At 37.4% G+C, this 16,039-nt stretch overlaps 1 protein-coding gene across 5 annotated transcripts in view; it reads right to left on the reverse strand.

The window, feature by feature from the left end:
- The window catches only part of JMJD1C (jumonji domain containing 1C), a 265,588-nt gene extending 250,000 nt beyond the window's left edge, over window positions 1-15,588 (reverse strand). For 2 of the 5 annotated variants that reach the window (XM_045040030.1, XM_045040029.1), the window contains exon 1: window positions 15,161-15,579. In XM_045040030.1, coding sequence (XP_044895965.1) covers window positions 15,161-15,334 — 174 coding nt within the window. In that variant the 5' untranslated portion in view covers window positions 15,335-15,579. Of the gene's footprint in view, window positions 1-15,160 lie in introns of all 5 variants that reach the window. The other 3 variants (XM_045040039.1, XM_045040037.1, XM_045040031.1) reach the window with 2 other exon arrangements.
- Between the last annotated feature and the right edge of the window lie 451 nt (window positions 15,589-16,039).

Genomic DNA, 16,039 nt, shown 5'->3' on the forward strand with positions numbered 1-16,039 from the left:
AGGTCATGATCTCATGGTTAGTGACATTGAGCCCCGTGTCAGGCTCTGCGTGGACAGCTCAGAGCCTGGAGCCTGCTTCAGATTCTGTGTCTCCCTCTCCCTCTGCCCCTCCCCTGCTTGCTTGCTCTCTCTCTTTCAAAAATATTAAACATTAAAAGAAATACAAAACTTCCCTGAACAAAATCTGAGTAAAAGTTTTGTCATATTTTCTAAAACAAAATAAGAGAAAAAAAATCTCACTAAAGTGGAGTATAAGGATAGAAGGTGGGAGTCATACCATTTGAGGTCAATTACAGACCCCAAGAGAAGAATCCTGAAGAGGAAACAATCATTGATTACAGGCCCCAACAGGGAAAGATGTACATTGTACCTCCTATAAGAAATCAACTACCTGGCAATTCAGCCAATGAGAAACTGTCATCACCCTGAAATCTTGTTCTAACAGAGGTTAGCTCAAAACAACCCCTCCCAATTTCCTCCTTTTACACAGAATAACTTTTCTTACATTTGTTGGACTTGACTATGGCTTTTCCACAACTTGCATGTTTCAAATTGCAACTGTCTACCATTCCTGAATAACCCATTTTTTGCTAGTAAAATAACTTTAATTTTTATAAGACTAACAGTAAAAAGCTGGGTTCTCTTTTTTTTTGACCTATGTATGTAAAAAAAAATTATAATAATATAGACTAGGGATGCCTGGGTGGCTCAGTTAAACATCCAACTTGGGCTCAGGTCATGATCTTGCAGTTCGTGGGTTCGAGCAGGCTCTGTACTGACAGCTCAGAGCCTGGAGCCTGCTTCGGATTCTGTGTGTGTGTCTCTCTCTCTGCCCATCTCCTGCTTGTACGGATGCACTCTCTCTCTCTCTCTCTCTCTCTCTCTCTCAAAAGTCAATAAACATTAAAAAAAATAAAGACTAGACAATAAGTTGGTATCTAATGTCCTTATGATCCCTTCACTATTTTTGCATTTTTTGATTTTATTAAAACTAAACATTTTCCTCATACATATAAAAATTTCACAAGTGGGGTGCCTGGGTGGCTCAGTCGGTTAAGCATCTGACTCTTGATTTCAGCCCAGGTCATATCATCACAGTTGTGAGATCAAGCCCTGCATCGGACTCGGTGCTGAGTGTGAAGCCTTCTTGGGATCTCCTCTCTCCTTCTCTCTCTCTCTCTCAAAATAAATAAACTTTAAAAAAAAAAAAAGTAATAAAAAGGGGCGCCTGGGTGGCTCAGTCAGTTAAGCGTCCAACTCTTGATTTAGGCTCAGGTCATAATCTCATGGTTAGTGAGTTCAAGCCCCACATCCGGCTCTGGGCTAACAGTGCAGACTATGCTTGGGATTCTCTTTCTATCCCCTCTCTCCCTACCCTGCTCTCTCTCTCTCTCAAAGTAAATAAACTGAAAAAAAAAAAAAAAATTTTTTTTTAACTTCACAAGTAATTGTCTCAGTCAAGAATCCAGAAAGTATAGACATTTGTTCAAAATGAATACATTTTGATTTACTATTTCCTCAACTCTGCCAGAGTTCAAAATACTAAAACTTGAACAAAACATATTAAAAAATTACAGGGCAGGGGGCACCTGGGTGGCTCAGTCAGTTAAGCGCCCAAGTTTGGCTCAGGTCATGATCTTGCAGTTTGTGAGTTCAAGCCCCGTATTCAGCTCTGTGCTGACAGCTCAGTGGCTGGAGCCTGCTTTGGATTCTGTGTCTCCCTCTCTCTCTGTTCCTCCCCCATTCTCTCACTCTCAAAAATAAATAAAGATTAAAATAAAACATAAAATTACAGGGTACATACAGTCAGTTTCCTTATTCTCTAAGCTTTAAGTTTATATTTATTTATTTATTTTGAGAGAGAGAGTGTGTGTGCAAGCAGGAGAAGGACAGAGAGGGCGAGAGAGAGAACCCCCAAAAAGGCTCCACATTGTCAGCACAGAGCCCAATGAGGGGCTCGGCCCCATGAACCACAAGATCATGACCCGAGTGGAAATCAGTAAAACAATGAACCAACTGAGCCACCCAGGTGCACCCCTTATTCTCTAAGTTTTAACCTTCCTTAAACAAGATTTCTTGAGAGATAAAAACAGAACAGTTTTCTAAAATATATATGAGAAATCAATTGAGAATAGAGTCTAATTGCACAGGAGATTAAAGAAAAAACCCTATAAAAAGTCTACACATATACATGCCACCCTTAACAGATTGTAATTTTATGTCATAAATATAAAACTTTGAAAAAGTAGTGTCTACAAGGAATTGATACCTCATGAAATAATTTAAATACAGTTTAAAAATTAAAATTTAAATTATTCTGATATGTACCTCTTTTGTATAGTAAATAACCACCATCAAAATATCTGTACTTTTTTTCTACATTTTTGAATACAGAAAATTGTGATGCAATTTTACTCAAAGATAAACTGCTATATACTTAATCTAAAAGGAAAACTCTATACATTTCCACTGATTACAATTATAAAATGAAACTAATGTAAAGGAAATAACTTCAACAGTCTATTACAAACTTTAGGCAAGATAAGATTTAAGATGCTAGTAATATTATTATGTCAACTTTTTTTTTAAAACATTTTCTTACATATAACCTCTACATAAGCTAAAAATATACACAGAGGAATAGAGAGGGGACACTATTTGTAGTCCAAAAATTGTGCATGGGGAATCAAATCAATGACTTATAAAGGTATGTATTAATGACTTAGGACATATCCACATACATTTAAAAATCAGAATATATAGTGTCTAAGAATAAACCTACAAAAACACAAGACCTACATGAAGAAAATCTGTAGAACTTAAAAAAAAAAAAAAGAAAACCTGAATAGGGAGAGGGGTATTCCACATCATTTGAACTACAGACTCAATAATGGAAAGGTATTCATTCCTCCCAAATTTGTCTATAATAAAATTGTATACAATTCCAAGCAAAATTAAACCATAGTATCTATGGGAGAAAGGGGAAAATGACAATTACAAAACTATTTTTAAATTAAATACAATGGGGCATCTGGGTGGTTCAACGGGTTAAGTGTCCAACTCTTGATTTGGGTTCAGGTCATGATCTCATGGTTCGTGGATTTGAGCCCCACATTGCGCTCTGTCCTCACAACTGCGAAGCCCGACTGGTATCCTCCTCCCCTACTCAATTCATGAGCACGTGCTCTCTCTCAAAAATAAACATTAAAAAATTTTAAATTAGGGGTGCCTGGGTGGTTCAGTCAGTTAAGTGTCCAACTTCAGCTCAGGTCATGATCTCGCAGTCTGTGCTGACAGCTCAGAGCCGGGAGCCTGCTTCAGATTCTGTGTCTCTCTCTCTCTCTCTCTCTCTGCCCCTCCCCCACTCACACTCTGTCTCTCTCTCTCAAAAATAAACATTAAAAATTTTTTTTTAATTTTTTTTTAAATTAAACACAATAAAATCTACCATATGCAGAACCAAGTGGGTTTTACTCCTGGAATGCAAGGATGATTTGAAATACAAAAATCAATGTAATATATACTATAGTTAAAAAGAAAAAAAAATGGAAGGAAGGAAAAACCACAAGCTCATTTCAATTGATACAGAAAAAGCATCTGACAAAGTTAAATACCCTTTCATGACAAAAACACTCAACAAACTAGGAATGGAAGAAGAAAACTACCTCAACATAATAAAGGCCATAAATGAACATTCCACAACATCATACTCAACAGTAAAGACTGCAAGCTTTTTCTCTAAGATTAAAAATAAGACAAGGATGCTCACTTTTTGCCACTTCTATTGAGTGTGTTACTGGAGTTGTAGATGGAAAATTAGACAAGAAAAAAAAGACCTCCAAACTGGAAAGAAGATTATCTGTTTACAGATGACATGATCACATATGTAGAACACTCCTAAGAATTTCACACAAACAAAAAACTGTTAGAATAAAATTCAGAAAAGTTGCAGGATAAAAAATCAGCACATAAAAATCAGCTGCATTTCTATATATTAATAATGAGGAATACAAAAGAGAAATTAAGAAAACAATTCCATTTACAATAGCATCAAAAAGTATAAAATACTAAGAATTAACTAAAGAGGCAAAAGACTTGTACACTGAAAACTACAAAATACTGCTGAAAAAAAAATTAAAGACATAATGGAAAGACATTCTGTGTTCACGGATTGGAAAACTTAATACTTTTAAGATATTGACACTACCCAAAAGGATCTATGATTTGATACAATATCAAAATCCCAATGCGATTTTTTTCAGTAACAAAAAAATCAATCCTAAAAGTCATATGGAATCTCAAGGACTCAATGAGCCAAAGGAATCTTGTAAGAAGAACAAAAGTTGGAGGTCTCATACTTCCTGATTTTAAACTTACTACAAATATAAAGGAATCAAAACAGTGTGGTACTGGAATATAGACACACAGACCAATGGAATAGAATAGAGAACCTGGAAATAAACCCTCACATATACTGTCAAGTGATTTTTTGCCAAGAGTGTCAAGACCACTCAATGAAAAAAGAACAGTCTTTTCAACAAATTGTGCTGGGAAAACCATACCACATTCAGAAGAATGAAGTTGGATCCTTGTCTTACACTATATGTATGTGTGTATATATATATATATATATACACACACACACACACATATACATACACACACACATATATATTACTATATATATATATATATATATATATATATATATATATATATATATATGTATCAACTAAACACAAGAATTAAAACTATAATAGATGGGGTCCCTGGGTAGCTCAATCAGTTAAGTGTCCAACTTTGGCTCATGTCATGATCTCACTCACAGTTCCTGAGTTTGAGCCCTGTGTTGGTCTCTGTGTTGACAATGCAAACCCTGGGGCCTGCTTCGAGAGTTCTGTGTCTCCATCTCTTTCTGCCCCTCCCCTGCTCACTCCCCTTCTCTCAAAAATAAACATTTGGGGCACCTGGGTGGCTCAGTCGGTTGAACATCCGACTTCAGCTCAGGTCATGATCTCACTGTCGGTGAGTTCAAGCCCCGCGTCAGGCTCTGTGCTGACAGCTGGGAGCCTGGAGCCTATTTCAGATTCTGTGTCTCCCTCTCTCTCTGCCCCTCCCCCACTCATGCTCGCTCTTTCTCTCTCTCTCTCTCTCTCTCTCTCTCTCTCTCTCAAAAATAAACATTAAAAAAATAAAAATAAATAAACATCAAAAAAAAAACTATAAAGAAAACATTAGCACAGGGCACCTGGATGGCTCAGTCGGTTGAGCATCCAACTCTTGATTTCAGGTGAGGTCATGATCTCATGGGTTAGTAAGTTCAAACCCCATGTCAGGCTCAGTGCTGACACTGCAGTCTGCTTGGAATTCTTTCTCTCTCCCTGGCTCTCCTTCCCCCACTTATGTGTGTTGACTCTCTAAATAAATAAATAAATTATAATACACTTAAAAAAAAAGAAAGAAAGAAAGAAACACCACACACAAAAGTTTCACAGCATAGGATCTGGCAGTGACTTCTTGGATATGAGGCCAGAATCAGACAACAAGAGAAAAAAGATAAACTGGACTACATCAAAATTTAAACCTTTTGTGTAAGACTACAAAAAAGAAACCCACAGAATGAGAGAAAATAATTGCAAATCATCTCTCTGAGAAAGCATTAATATCCACAATACATAAGGAGCTCCACAACAAAGCAAAATAACCTAATCTAAAAATGAGCAAAAAATCAAACATTCTCCAAAGAAGATATACAAATAGCCATAAGCACCTGAAAAGGTGCTCAACATCACTAATCATTAAGGAAATGCCGATCAAAACCATAATAATATACCACTTTATGCCCATTAGGATAGCTATTTAAATACACACAAAACAGCTCAGAAAAGAGCAAGTGCTGACTAGGATGCTGAGAAATTGGAATTCACATGCATTGCTGGAGGTAATGTAAAAATGGTGCAGCTGCTGACGAAAATACTATGGTGGTTCCTCACAGCACTACTCATAGAATCACCATATGATCCAGCAACACCTCTTCTGAATTGAACAAGCATGGATTTGAACAAGTATCTATACACCAATGTTCAGAGCAGCATTTTTCACAATAGCCAAAAGGTGTAACTTGAGTTGTTAAATGTCCATCAATAGATAAGTGGATAAAGAAAAAGGAGTATGTACATGCAAGAAAGTATTATTCAGTCATAAAAATGAATGACGTCATGATTCTTGCTAAAACAGAGATGAACCTTAAAAACATTATACTAAGTTAAATAAATATTAGGTTCTTCTCCAGGTTCCCCTGATCACTAAAACATTACAGACCTGGACCTCATTAATCTCTTGCAGAAATATCATCATCAAGTGCCACTTCATAATTATACCTTTGATCCTTAATTACTAAAAAAAGAGCTCTTTATTTGCTATAATAATATTCATTGTCTTTAACAAAACTTGTATGCTACTTAATTCTCCTGTATAAGTTACCAGTTTCAGAATTGTTTGTGAGGAAAAGTTTCTCTTTAAAAATAGCATACTTTCTTTTCCCTGGTAAAAGAACGGCATAACCTAATTTTTTTGACCTGAAAGTCATTATTAAATAAAAATGATAAAATCAAAGCTGTTCTAATTGAAAGGCTTGAGGACCAAAATTCAGCACCTTTCAGTTTCCTCCTTTTCTCCTGCACCATCTGGCCATTCACTTTTCCAACAGACAGCAGAAAGCAATCCAAAAAGCCAGTAAGCAAGGCTTAGTGAAAATTGCTTTGAAAACCAATGCTATCAAGGAAAATAAATTCTCATTTTGGCTCTGAAAGCTAAGAAATTCAGAAGCAAACTTTATGCAATATTATGTTAGCCCTCTTTATAAGCAAATTTATACCTTTTTCCTTTTTTGCAGCTTTAACTTTATATTTCAAGGGGAATTAATCCTTATTTCCATAAAAATGTATGTGTGTTTCTAGATTTCAAAACCATTATGGAAAGATGGGACACACATAGTCTATATTCATATTCATTATTTATTCCTTTATTCATATGTACGATGTAAAATGTTTTCCCTTAAGACATTCACTTTTGTAGTAATATATGATAAGAGATTTTGAAAGTTAAGGCAATTACACATTTAAGGGAAAAAGGGAAACATTTTAAAATATGATCTACATATTTTCATCAATGTGACTCTGAAAAAGAAAGACAGACTAAATTAATAGTGGTGCCATATAACATATTGGAACACTTTATCAACTTCAAATTGTCTCGAAATTAAATATCTTACCAAGTACTTACATTGCCTTGATGTAAAGATTCAATCTAAGCAATGACAATTTAGGGAGGAAATAAATTCTATATTCAATATATATAAATTCATTTTACATTAAATGGCAATGCATAACTTTATCCACACATTGCCATACTACTTCTTTCTCTGACATTCCTCTGAGCCTAAAGATGTTTTCTGAATCATACTTAAACTCATAATTTTGACAGATGGATCAGATGTTTCAGCTCATAAGTGACAGTCTTTCACAACACATGAATTAGTCACACAGACCTCTTCTAGCTTTGAAAAATTCTAAAATCTATTCTAGGAATAGTGAGTTTCTACTGCATGTTCTACTGTTTTTATATTCTCTGGCATGTGACAGGAAATCTTCTACATTTAAAATACATAATGTTCACAGCAATATAGCAACATAGCAAATACTAGAAGACATCTGAAATGATGATGAAGAAGCCAAATTCAACTAAAACTTTTAAGCACCTGCCATTATACCAATGTAAATAATTCTAACTAAGGAAACAGTTAGATGAACAGGCATCTTCATTACAAGTTTTCAAGGGTTATAATCAAACCCATTCAAGGGGTTAGTAACATTAAAACTTTTCATAATAATACTTAGACATTATTTGCCTTTTCCACTTTTATTCTCTCATCAGTGTACAAGCAATTTTTTCCAGGCTACATGTAGCATAATAGCACTGTTCTGATAGGTAATGGAATATCTATTTCTATGTCCTAACTTCTGGATTTAATTTTTAATACAGTAAATGTCAACAGATACAACCCACAAAAACCAAAGCTCTATGGGATTCTTAATAATTTTTAAGAGTTTAAAGGGATACTAAGACTGAAAAGTTCTACAACAAGTTCACACACTTTGCAGTTAGACTACTACCAGTATATCATCACTTAATATTCTTTTTTCTTTTTCTTTTAAAGAGAGAGAAAGAGAGCGGGGGGGGGGGGGGGGGAGGGGGAGGGGCAAAGGGAGAAAGAGCGAGAATCTTAAGCAGGCTCCATGCTTAGCATGGAGCCCAAGGTAGGGTTCGGTTCCACAACCCTGGGATCATGACCTGAGCTGAAATCAAGAGTCAGACGGTCAACCGACTGAGTCACCAGAATCTCATTTGATATTCCTGACGAGTGATGTCACTTTTGACATGAACTACAAACTGTGCCTTAATTTCAAAAACATTAAAATGTGGAAAATGTATATCTTAAAATCAAAGAAAAGTAGTACTTCCAAATTCATGAATACTGTGTAACAAATTGGATTCTTTCAAAAACAAATGGAATAACTAGTAACACTTTATGTATAATTTGATTAGGAGTCTATTTTCTCATTTGATTCAGCTCATGCAATACCAAAGTAATACCAATTTTAATAAAAAAAGAATATGCCTATCAGTTTGACATGAGACTCTTTACCAGCAAATGAAATTTGAAAGTAAACATGAAATACATTTTATTATTTCATAAATAGTTGGTTATTAAATTTTTTAATTGCAATAAAAGACTTTTACTAAATACCACAACAGTTTGCATAAGGGATTAGAGAATTTTAAATTTCAAAAGATAGGGGACAAGACTGAGGAGGTATAAACACTAGGGTAATGGAGTTTGGACTTTATTGGAAGAGCAAAAGAAAAACTACTTAAATAAGCTAATGGGAAACTCAGTCTGATAATCTGTCCACAGTGCGTAGAACAGACTGGAAAAGGAAGAAACTTGAAAGTGAAAAGATCACTTACTATATGCATAAGGCAGTGAAAGTTGTAGCCTTTGGCAGTACAGACTGAAAAAACAGAGGGAACAAGCAGGGAGAACAGATTGCAATTTGAAGGAAGAAATTTGCAGAACTCATACCTACATTCTAAGTGGAAAGGTGAAAGTAAATGACAGTTTTAAAGCCAGTATGAGACTACTTTAAGGTAAGTCTCAAAAGGGGCACTCGTTCCACATGAAGATAATGAACACCAGACATTATATCATACTCAAAGGTGGGACATTCATGTAAAGACATCAAAGAAGAAGGCAGAAATGGTGGATTCAAATTGAACTCCAATGCTTAAGCTGCAGGCAGACCTGTGAGTCATGATGCAAAGACGTAGCAATAAGTTCTCTAAAGAGAACACGAGTTAACAAACAAAACAAGACAGAAGAAAACAGTAATCAAAGAACTGAATCTCTACTACTAAATTAAGAAGATGGAAGAAACTAGTCAAAAAAGGAGGAAGTCCCAAAAGGACTTGAATAATGGGGCTATAAAAATTAAAAAAGAGCAAAGGTTCAGGGAGATCTTATTAAGATTTTATTTTTAAGTAATCTCTACACCCAAAGAGGGGCTCAAACCCACAACCCAAAATCAAGACTCACATGTACCGTAGACAGAGCCAGCCAGGCACCCCAGGAAGAACATTTATCATAGCAATAGAAGAGGCCTGTGTTTTGTTGTTGTTTTTACTTTGAAAGTCTGTGAATTACTAATCATTTAAAGAAGTAATTTTTCACTCCTTTTAATCAATTTGAACTATAGACTATTTTCATCAAAAAATCAAATATAAGCTGATAAAACATTCCAAGTGTATGAGAAAATATTATTGAATTATTTCAATATTATTGAAAATATTATTGAATTAATTATTGAATAATTATACAATTATTATTGTAACTTTGGGATATTTATTCTACTGCAATTTCTACAATCATAAAAATTCAAATCTTATGAACTCATCTTGACCATCCAAAAGAAATACTAGGGTCACTTGGGTGGGTCAATCACTTAAGCATCTGACTCTTGATTTTGGCTCAGGTCATGATCTCAGTTTGTGAGATCAAGCCCCCAACAGTTCAAGCCCCACAACAGCACAGAGCCTATTTGGAATTCTGCATCCCACCCCACCCCCCACCCTCTGCCCCACTCCCTCCCCTGCTTGCATGTGCGCATTCTCTCTCTCTCTCTCAAAATAAACTTTAAAAAATCCTCAACAGAAATCACATTATTTTAACACAAAATCACACTATCTTATAACAGAAGATTTGTGGTCCATGTAATGTAACACAAAAAGTGTATCATAATGAAAACTTCCATTGACTCAGAATTAAGTGCTTTTGGGAGGAATCTGAAATTTATTTCTGCTTAATAAACATTTTATTCCAGGACATTCCAGGTAAAAACTATTAATATCATAATTCTGGAATTACAGAATAGAAAAAACTCTGAATCTAGACAAATTTTTTTTAATGTTTTTTATTTATTTTTGAGAGAGAGAGAGATGGAGCATGAGCAGGGGAGGGGCAGAGACAGAGAGGGAGACCCAGAATCGGAAGCAGGCTCCAGGCTCCCAGCTGTCAGCACAGAGCCCGATGCGGGGCTTGAACCCACAGACTGTGAGATCATGACCTGAGCTGAAGTCAGATGCTCAACATACTGAGCCACCCAGGAGCCCCTAGACTAATTTCATTCACTCACTAGATAAATGAGAAAACTGACAACCAAACTGTAAATCAAGTGAAACGTATAAACTATACATCCAGTACTTTTGAGAAATATTTCAATGAAACCTAAGATCTTCTACATGTTCAGTTACATGGATTTATTTATACATACTTACAAGCAATTCCTATCTCTTCAAACTAATTTCAAAAGATGTTCTATTAAGACCTATTTTGTTGGGCTGTTTTGAACAAATACAGATGAAATACTGTACCCGAAATTTGTAATGTATTAAGAAATATGTAATCCAAAACTTTTATTAATTCTAAAGGGATCTGCCACCAATCAATCCCGAAAGTCAGATTCTACTGTATTCATACTTTTTATTAAAAGGTTTAAGCATTTATCTACCCTGCTCAATTTCAATAAATGAATTCCTACATGACTCCCAGTCCCAAATGGTTGAGAAATGGGGACTAGACTGTTATATCTCAGAATTTTAAGCCCTGTGTCCAACAGTGAAAGGATAACAAGCTGTTTTCTACTAATTAATCACTTATTCCATTATTAAATCAATAGGTTCTACATTATAAAATAAAGATTTATCAATGGTTTACTAGAATACTTTTATAAAATAGCTAGAATATAAAATTTTCTACATGAAAAGATCCCATCCAATTAAATAATTTCAAAGAATGTTTCAACATTTTGAAACTTTTAAATATTTTAGTAAGCATCTTAAAGGGAAAATTATGTAATTCTTAAAGATTTAGCAGATTAAGAATTTTTTATCAAATAAAATGTAAGTTTGTTAAAAATCTACACTGAAGAGACACCTGTGTGGCTCAGTCTGTTAGCATCCAGCTCTTGATTTTGGCTCAGCTCATGATCTCACAGTTTGTGGGTTCAAGCCCTGCATTGGGCTCTGCTCTGATTGTACAGATCCTGCTTGGGATTCTCTCTCTCTGCCCCTCCTCTGCTCTCTCTCTCTCTCTCTCTCTCTTTCTGAGCATAAATAAATAAACTCAAAAAAAAAAAATCTACATTGAAAACAACTGTTTACCTGAACATCAGGCAGAAATAGAATCACTGTCAAATTGAAACAAATGAAACTAGTAATGTTTGTTATCACTAAATCACCATTAAAAAACATCAATATTAATTTTTAAATAACAATCCTTTATCCCAAACCCTTCCAACTAGATGGATTTTAGAATTCAAAATCTTATAAAGTTAACTAGGGCATATATAGTGATAGCTAAATAGTGACACACTGCCGTCCATATGTCATATGTACATTACATGTAAAAGTATCTATGTTGTACATAAACCTGTGGAGTTTAGAGAAGCATCCTAAAATTAAGCATATTAACATTTCTCTTACAAAATAAGAATATTCAGTTCAAATTAGGTTTTACTTTTTAAAAAGTTCATTTGGTCAGGTTTTCCTGATGAATTACAAAAATTTTGTTGGTACAAAACTACAGTATTTGAATTTCAGAACTGTGGATAAAGAATAGTGTTCCTATAGGTTTTTATCTGGCCAACAAGAAACATACCACATTTATGGTATATAGCCTAAAAAATAAAGGTTAATTTCTTGTTAATTTCTGAAATATTAATAATACCTCTTCCTGAAATTTCTTTGTAACTACAAGGGGTTTATAGCATACTTCCCGACATAAATATTCAAATGTTATTTCTTATTTTTCATTATTTAGGAACCTAGATATCTGTGTAGCTTACATACATTTAAACCAATTTTTCAAAGCTTTGAAGACATGAAGACACAAAGCAGAATGTATCATCGTTTCAGAAAATCATCACTGAAGTATGACAAAAGTCTGAATGTCTCAATATCAAATAGCAAACAAAGCAAGAATGTCATGAAAATACTTCTTATATGTGCTTTCCAAAAAAATGGAATAGAATATTACCATGTATATCAGTCAGTTAAAATGCTTTTAGTTCCACAGAAAAAACAACAGAAAGAGACAAAATAAAATGTACTCTCCCAAAATGAAAAATCCCATACATGAAAAATCCAACAGCAGTATTTGGGCTTTAGAAAACAATTTGATCTGTTTGTCAGTTTTGCCCTCAAACTGGTTGACCTTAAAGCAGGGAAATGGCTGTAGCAATTTCAGCGTCATACCCACACACCACTATACTTGATTTCATTCTGATTGGACCTAATTAGTTAAGGCCTGCAACCATCAGTGTAGCCAAAGGAGTTTAACTGCCTGATTATCTAAGGAATACCATGGCCCATAGTTTAGCCAAACCACACAATAGATAATGGATATTGCAGAAATAACCACCAAGGTACACAATGTCACAAAAAAAAAAAAAAAAAAAAAATCCAAAAACAACAAAAAAAAAGAGACATTCAAAATTAATAAATAGTAATAGGTAATTGATCCCCATCATTCATACATTTTTTTTAATTTTTTTAAGTTTCTTTATTTATTTTGAGAGAGACAGAGACAGCATGAGCAGGGGAGGGGCAGAGAGAGGGAGAGAGAGAATCCCAAGCAGGCTCTGTGCTGTCAGCACAGAGCCCAATGTAGGGCTCAAATTCATGAACTATGGGGTCATGACCTGAGCTGAAACCAAGAGCCTGATGCTTAACCAGCTGAGCCACCCAGGTGCCTCTATTTCTCATTTTTAAATACCCAGCTTAATACCTGGCCTTTTACAAACGTGATTATTTGTAAATCCATTCTTTGTATCATTTAAATTTCCATATAAGAAGGTTTTTAGTATATTTAACTTTGACGACTTGACTGTCATGAATGATATTCATAATTTAAAACTATATTTCCTAATTTTCATGCATCTACTTAAACAAAATACTGTGGAAAACAAAATATTATTCCAGGTTTGCTGTGAAATAATTTTAAAATGCTAAACCATAATCCAACTAGCTTCCACATAAAAACCAAATCATATCACAGTTAAGAGGAGGAAAAATAAATTTAGCATCTGCCTTTTACACACAAAAAAGTTACTGAATAGACACAATCTGTAGAATCACTAAGATCAGAAATTTTAAAGATTCTTTTTCTTCTTTCCAATGAGAATAACCAAAATCTTCAAAATTACCATGATCCTGCTTATTTCCTATTAGAAACACCTATTGGCGAAACAAACCTATTTTGTAAAATCAAGTCAACATTAATACATGCCCTATAAAACCGAACCATTGACTACAGTCATTAAACAGTGGTTTACAAAAACACAGACCAATGTAAATATTAAAATAGGTATGCACATGTATAGAGAGATATTAAAGTGAATTTGGAAATGTAAATTCGAAGATATACAAATGGAAAAATATTACCGTCTGAAGTTATCAATAAAAAATTAAATACCGCAGGACACTACCAATAAATTTCATGGATTATGCAGTCGTAAATCAACCCCGCAAAGACTAGTCAGTCAATGCCTAGCCTCTACTCCGCCCCTTACCTCCAACCTGTCCCCAAGTGAAAACGTGCTTGGAACACTAACACAGCATATCCCGTCTTGAAACGGTGTACATTCCTACACTACTGAAAGAAAATATTGGCAGGATCATTTGAAAGGAAAAGAAAGAAAGCAAAGCAAAGGACACTTCAGGTTCGGCAGGGAGTAGCATTTTAATTTATAATATTCCTTGCTTTATTTAAAATCGTATAAAACCCAGGATGTCTTTTAAAGCACTATTCACTTTCTAAAAAACCACAACACTATGGAAAAAAAAAAATGAAAACAAGGGGTGGGTTAATTTCTATAACCCGTCAAATCAAAAATTTTCATTTTCATCGTTTCCAGTTAGAAATCCAAGCATCTGTATAAAGAGGTTGTATCAAGACGTCGCCACTACACAGCGTTTGCCTCGAAAACATACACAATCCCAGGACTGCCGGAAAAACCAAAGATCTGTCTTCTTCCTTTTCTCCCTCCCCTTCAGCAACCTTACTGCCTAAGTTTTAAGTCTCCAACCCCTGCACTACTAAGACTTTTGCAAGGAAAGAGATGCTGGTGAAGATGGCCCCCTACCGCCATGAGTGGTCTTGTGTTCCGTCCGCCACCCCCACCTGCCCCAGCGGCTCCGGCTCACAGCCCCGCCTTCGGTAAGGTCTCCCCGCCGGCTACCGCGGGCCGTGACCCCCCCGCCCCCCTCCCAGACAGCAGCTAAGGGACCCGGCGGGGCGTGGGCAGGAGCCCGGGTCTCCCGCTCCGGACACTGGACAACACACCACTCCCAAGGGGGAGCCACTTGCGAAGAGAGACCCCGGCAGGGGATGACGGCTAAGCGGCTGACTGCTCCAAAGAGGGGCGTGACCGCCAGCCTGCTGGGAGGCGCAAGGTACGAGAGGTAACCCCACAAGGTGCTGCTGCCGCCAGGGACCAGTGGTGCAGGCGTGGACGAGGAGGCTGAGGGACACTCGCTCTCTTACCGCCAGGTCCGGGTTTCGGCTGTCCCTGTGTGACACAGCTCGGATGACCCCTGCTCGCCAGCCCCGCCAACAGCGTCCACTCTCCCCGTGCTCTGGCCGAGCCTCTTCGCCGACCGCCACGCACAAGAACCGCTTCCCCACCAGTTCCAGCCGCGTCTCCACCGCCATAGCCATCACTGCCGAAGCGGCTGCTGCCTCCTCCACTGCGAGGTAATCGGTGAAACCCCGCTCCTACCGGCCGCCCATGCTGAGGAGGAGAGAGGACTGGGGGACGGCGGCAGCCCCGCGAGCAAGCGAGCGTCGATTCGGGGGCGCACCGGACGCTCTGCCCAGAAGGGCACAGCGACCTCGGTCTGTGGCAGTCCTCAACACTCCCCTGGACTCCCGACTCCCGACTCGCAGCCTCTGACTGTAGCCGCGCGCGCACGCGCGCGCACACACACGCGCATACACGCGCGCGCGCGCACACACACACACACACACACACACACACACACAAACTGACAGAAATCCCCCCACCAGTCGCCGTCAGGCAGCCCCGGTCACTGCCGCCACCTCGTCGTGGACAGCACTACTCCGCCTCCCCCTCCATTCGCAGGCTGCGAGCGCCGCGTCTCCTTCCGCCGGCGCGGGCAGGGAGCCGCGGGAGAGGGTCGGAGGAACAACCCCACTCGGAAAGTAGTGCCCCACGACGCTGCCGCGCGGAGGCCGCGAGACGAGCCAGTCTAAGAAGTGAAGAGAGCGGAGGTAGAAAGAATGCTCCCCTTCCGTGGCACTAGGAAGAACGTTTGAGGTTCACCTCTCTAATAGCCGCTCCCGCAGAATGGAGGGGGTAGGTGACCCAAAAGTGAGGCGTGCCGGTTCCACTCTGGGTCACAA

The sequence above is a fragment of the Felis catus genome, chromosome D2, assembly GCF_018350175.1.
Source record: "Felis catus isolate Fca126 chromosome D2, F.catus_Fca126_mat1.0, whole genome shotgun sequence".
In the NCBI taxonomy this organism is placed as follows: domain Eukaryota; kingdom Metazoa; phylum Chordata; class Mammalia; order Carnivora; family Felidae; genus Felis; species Felis catus.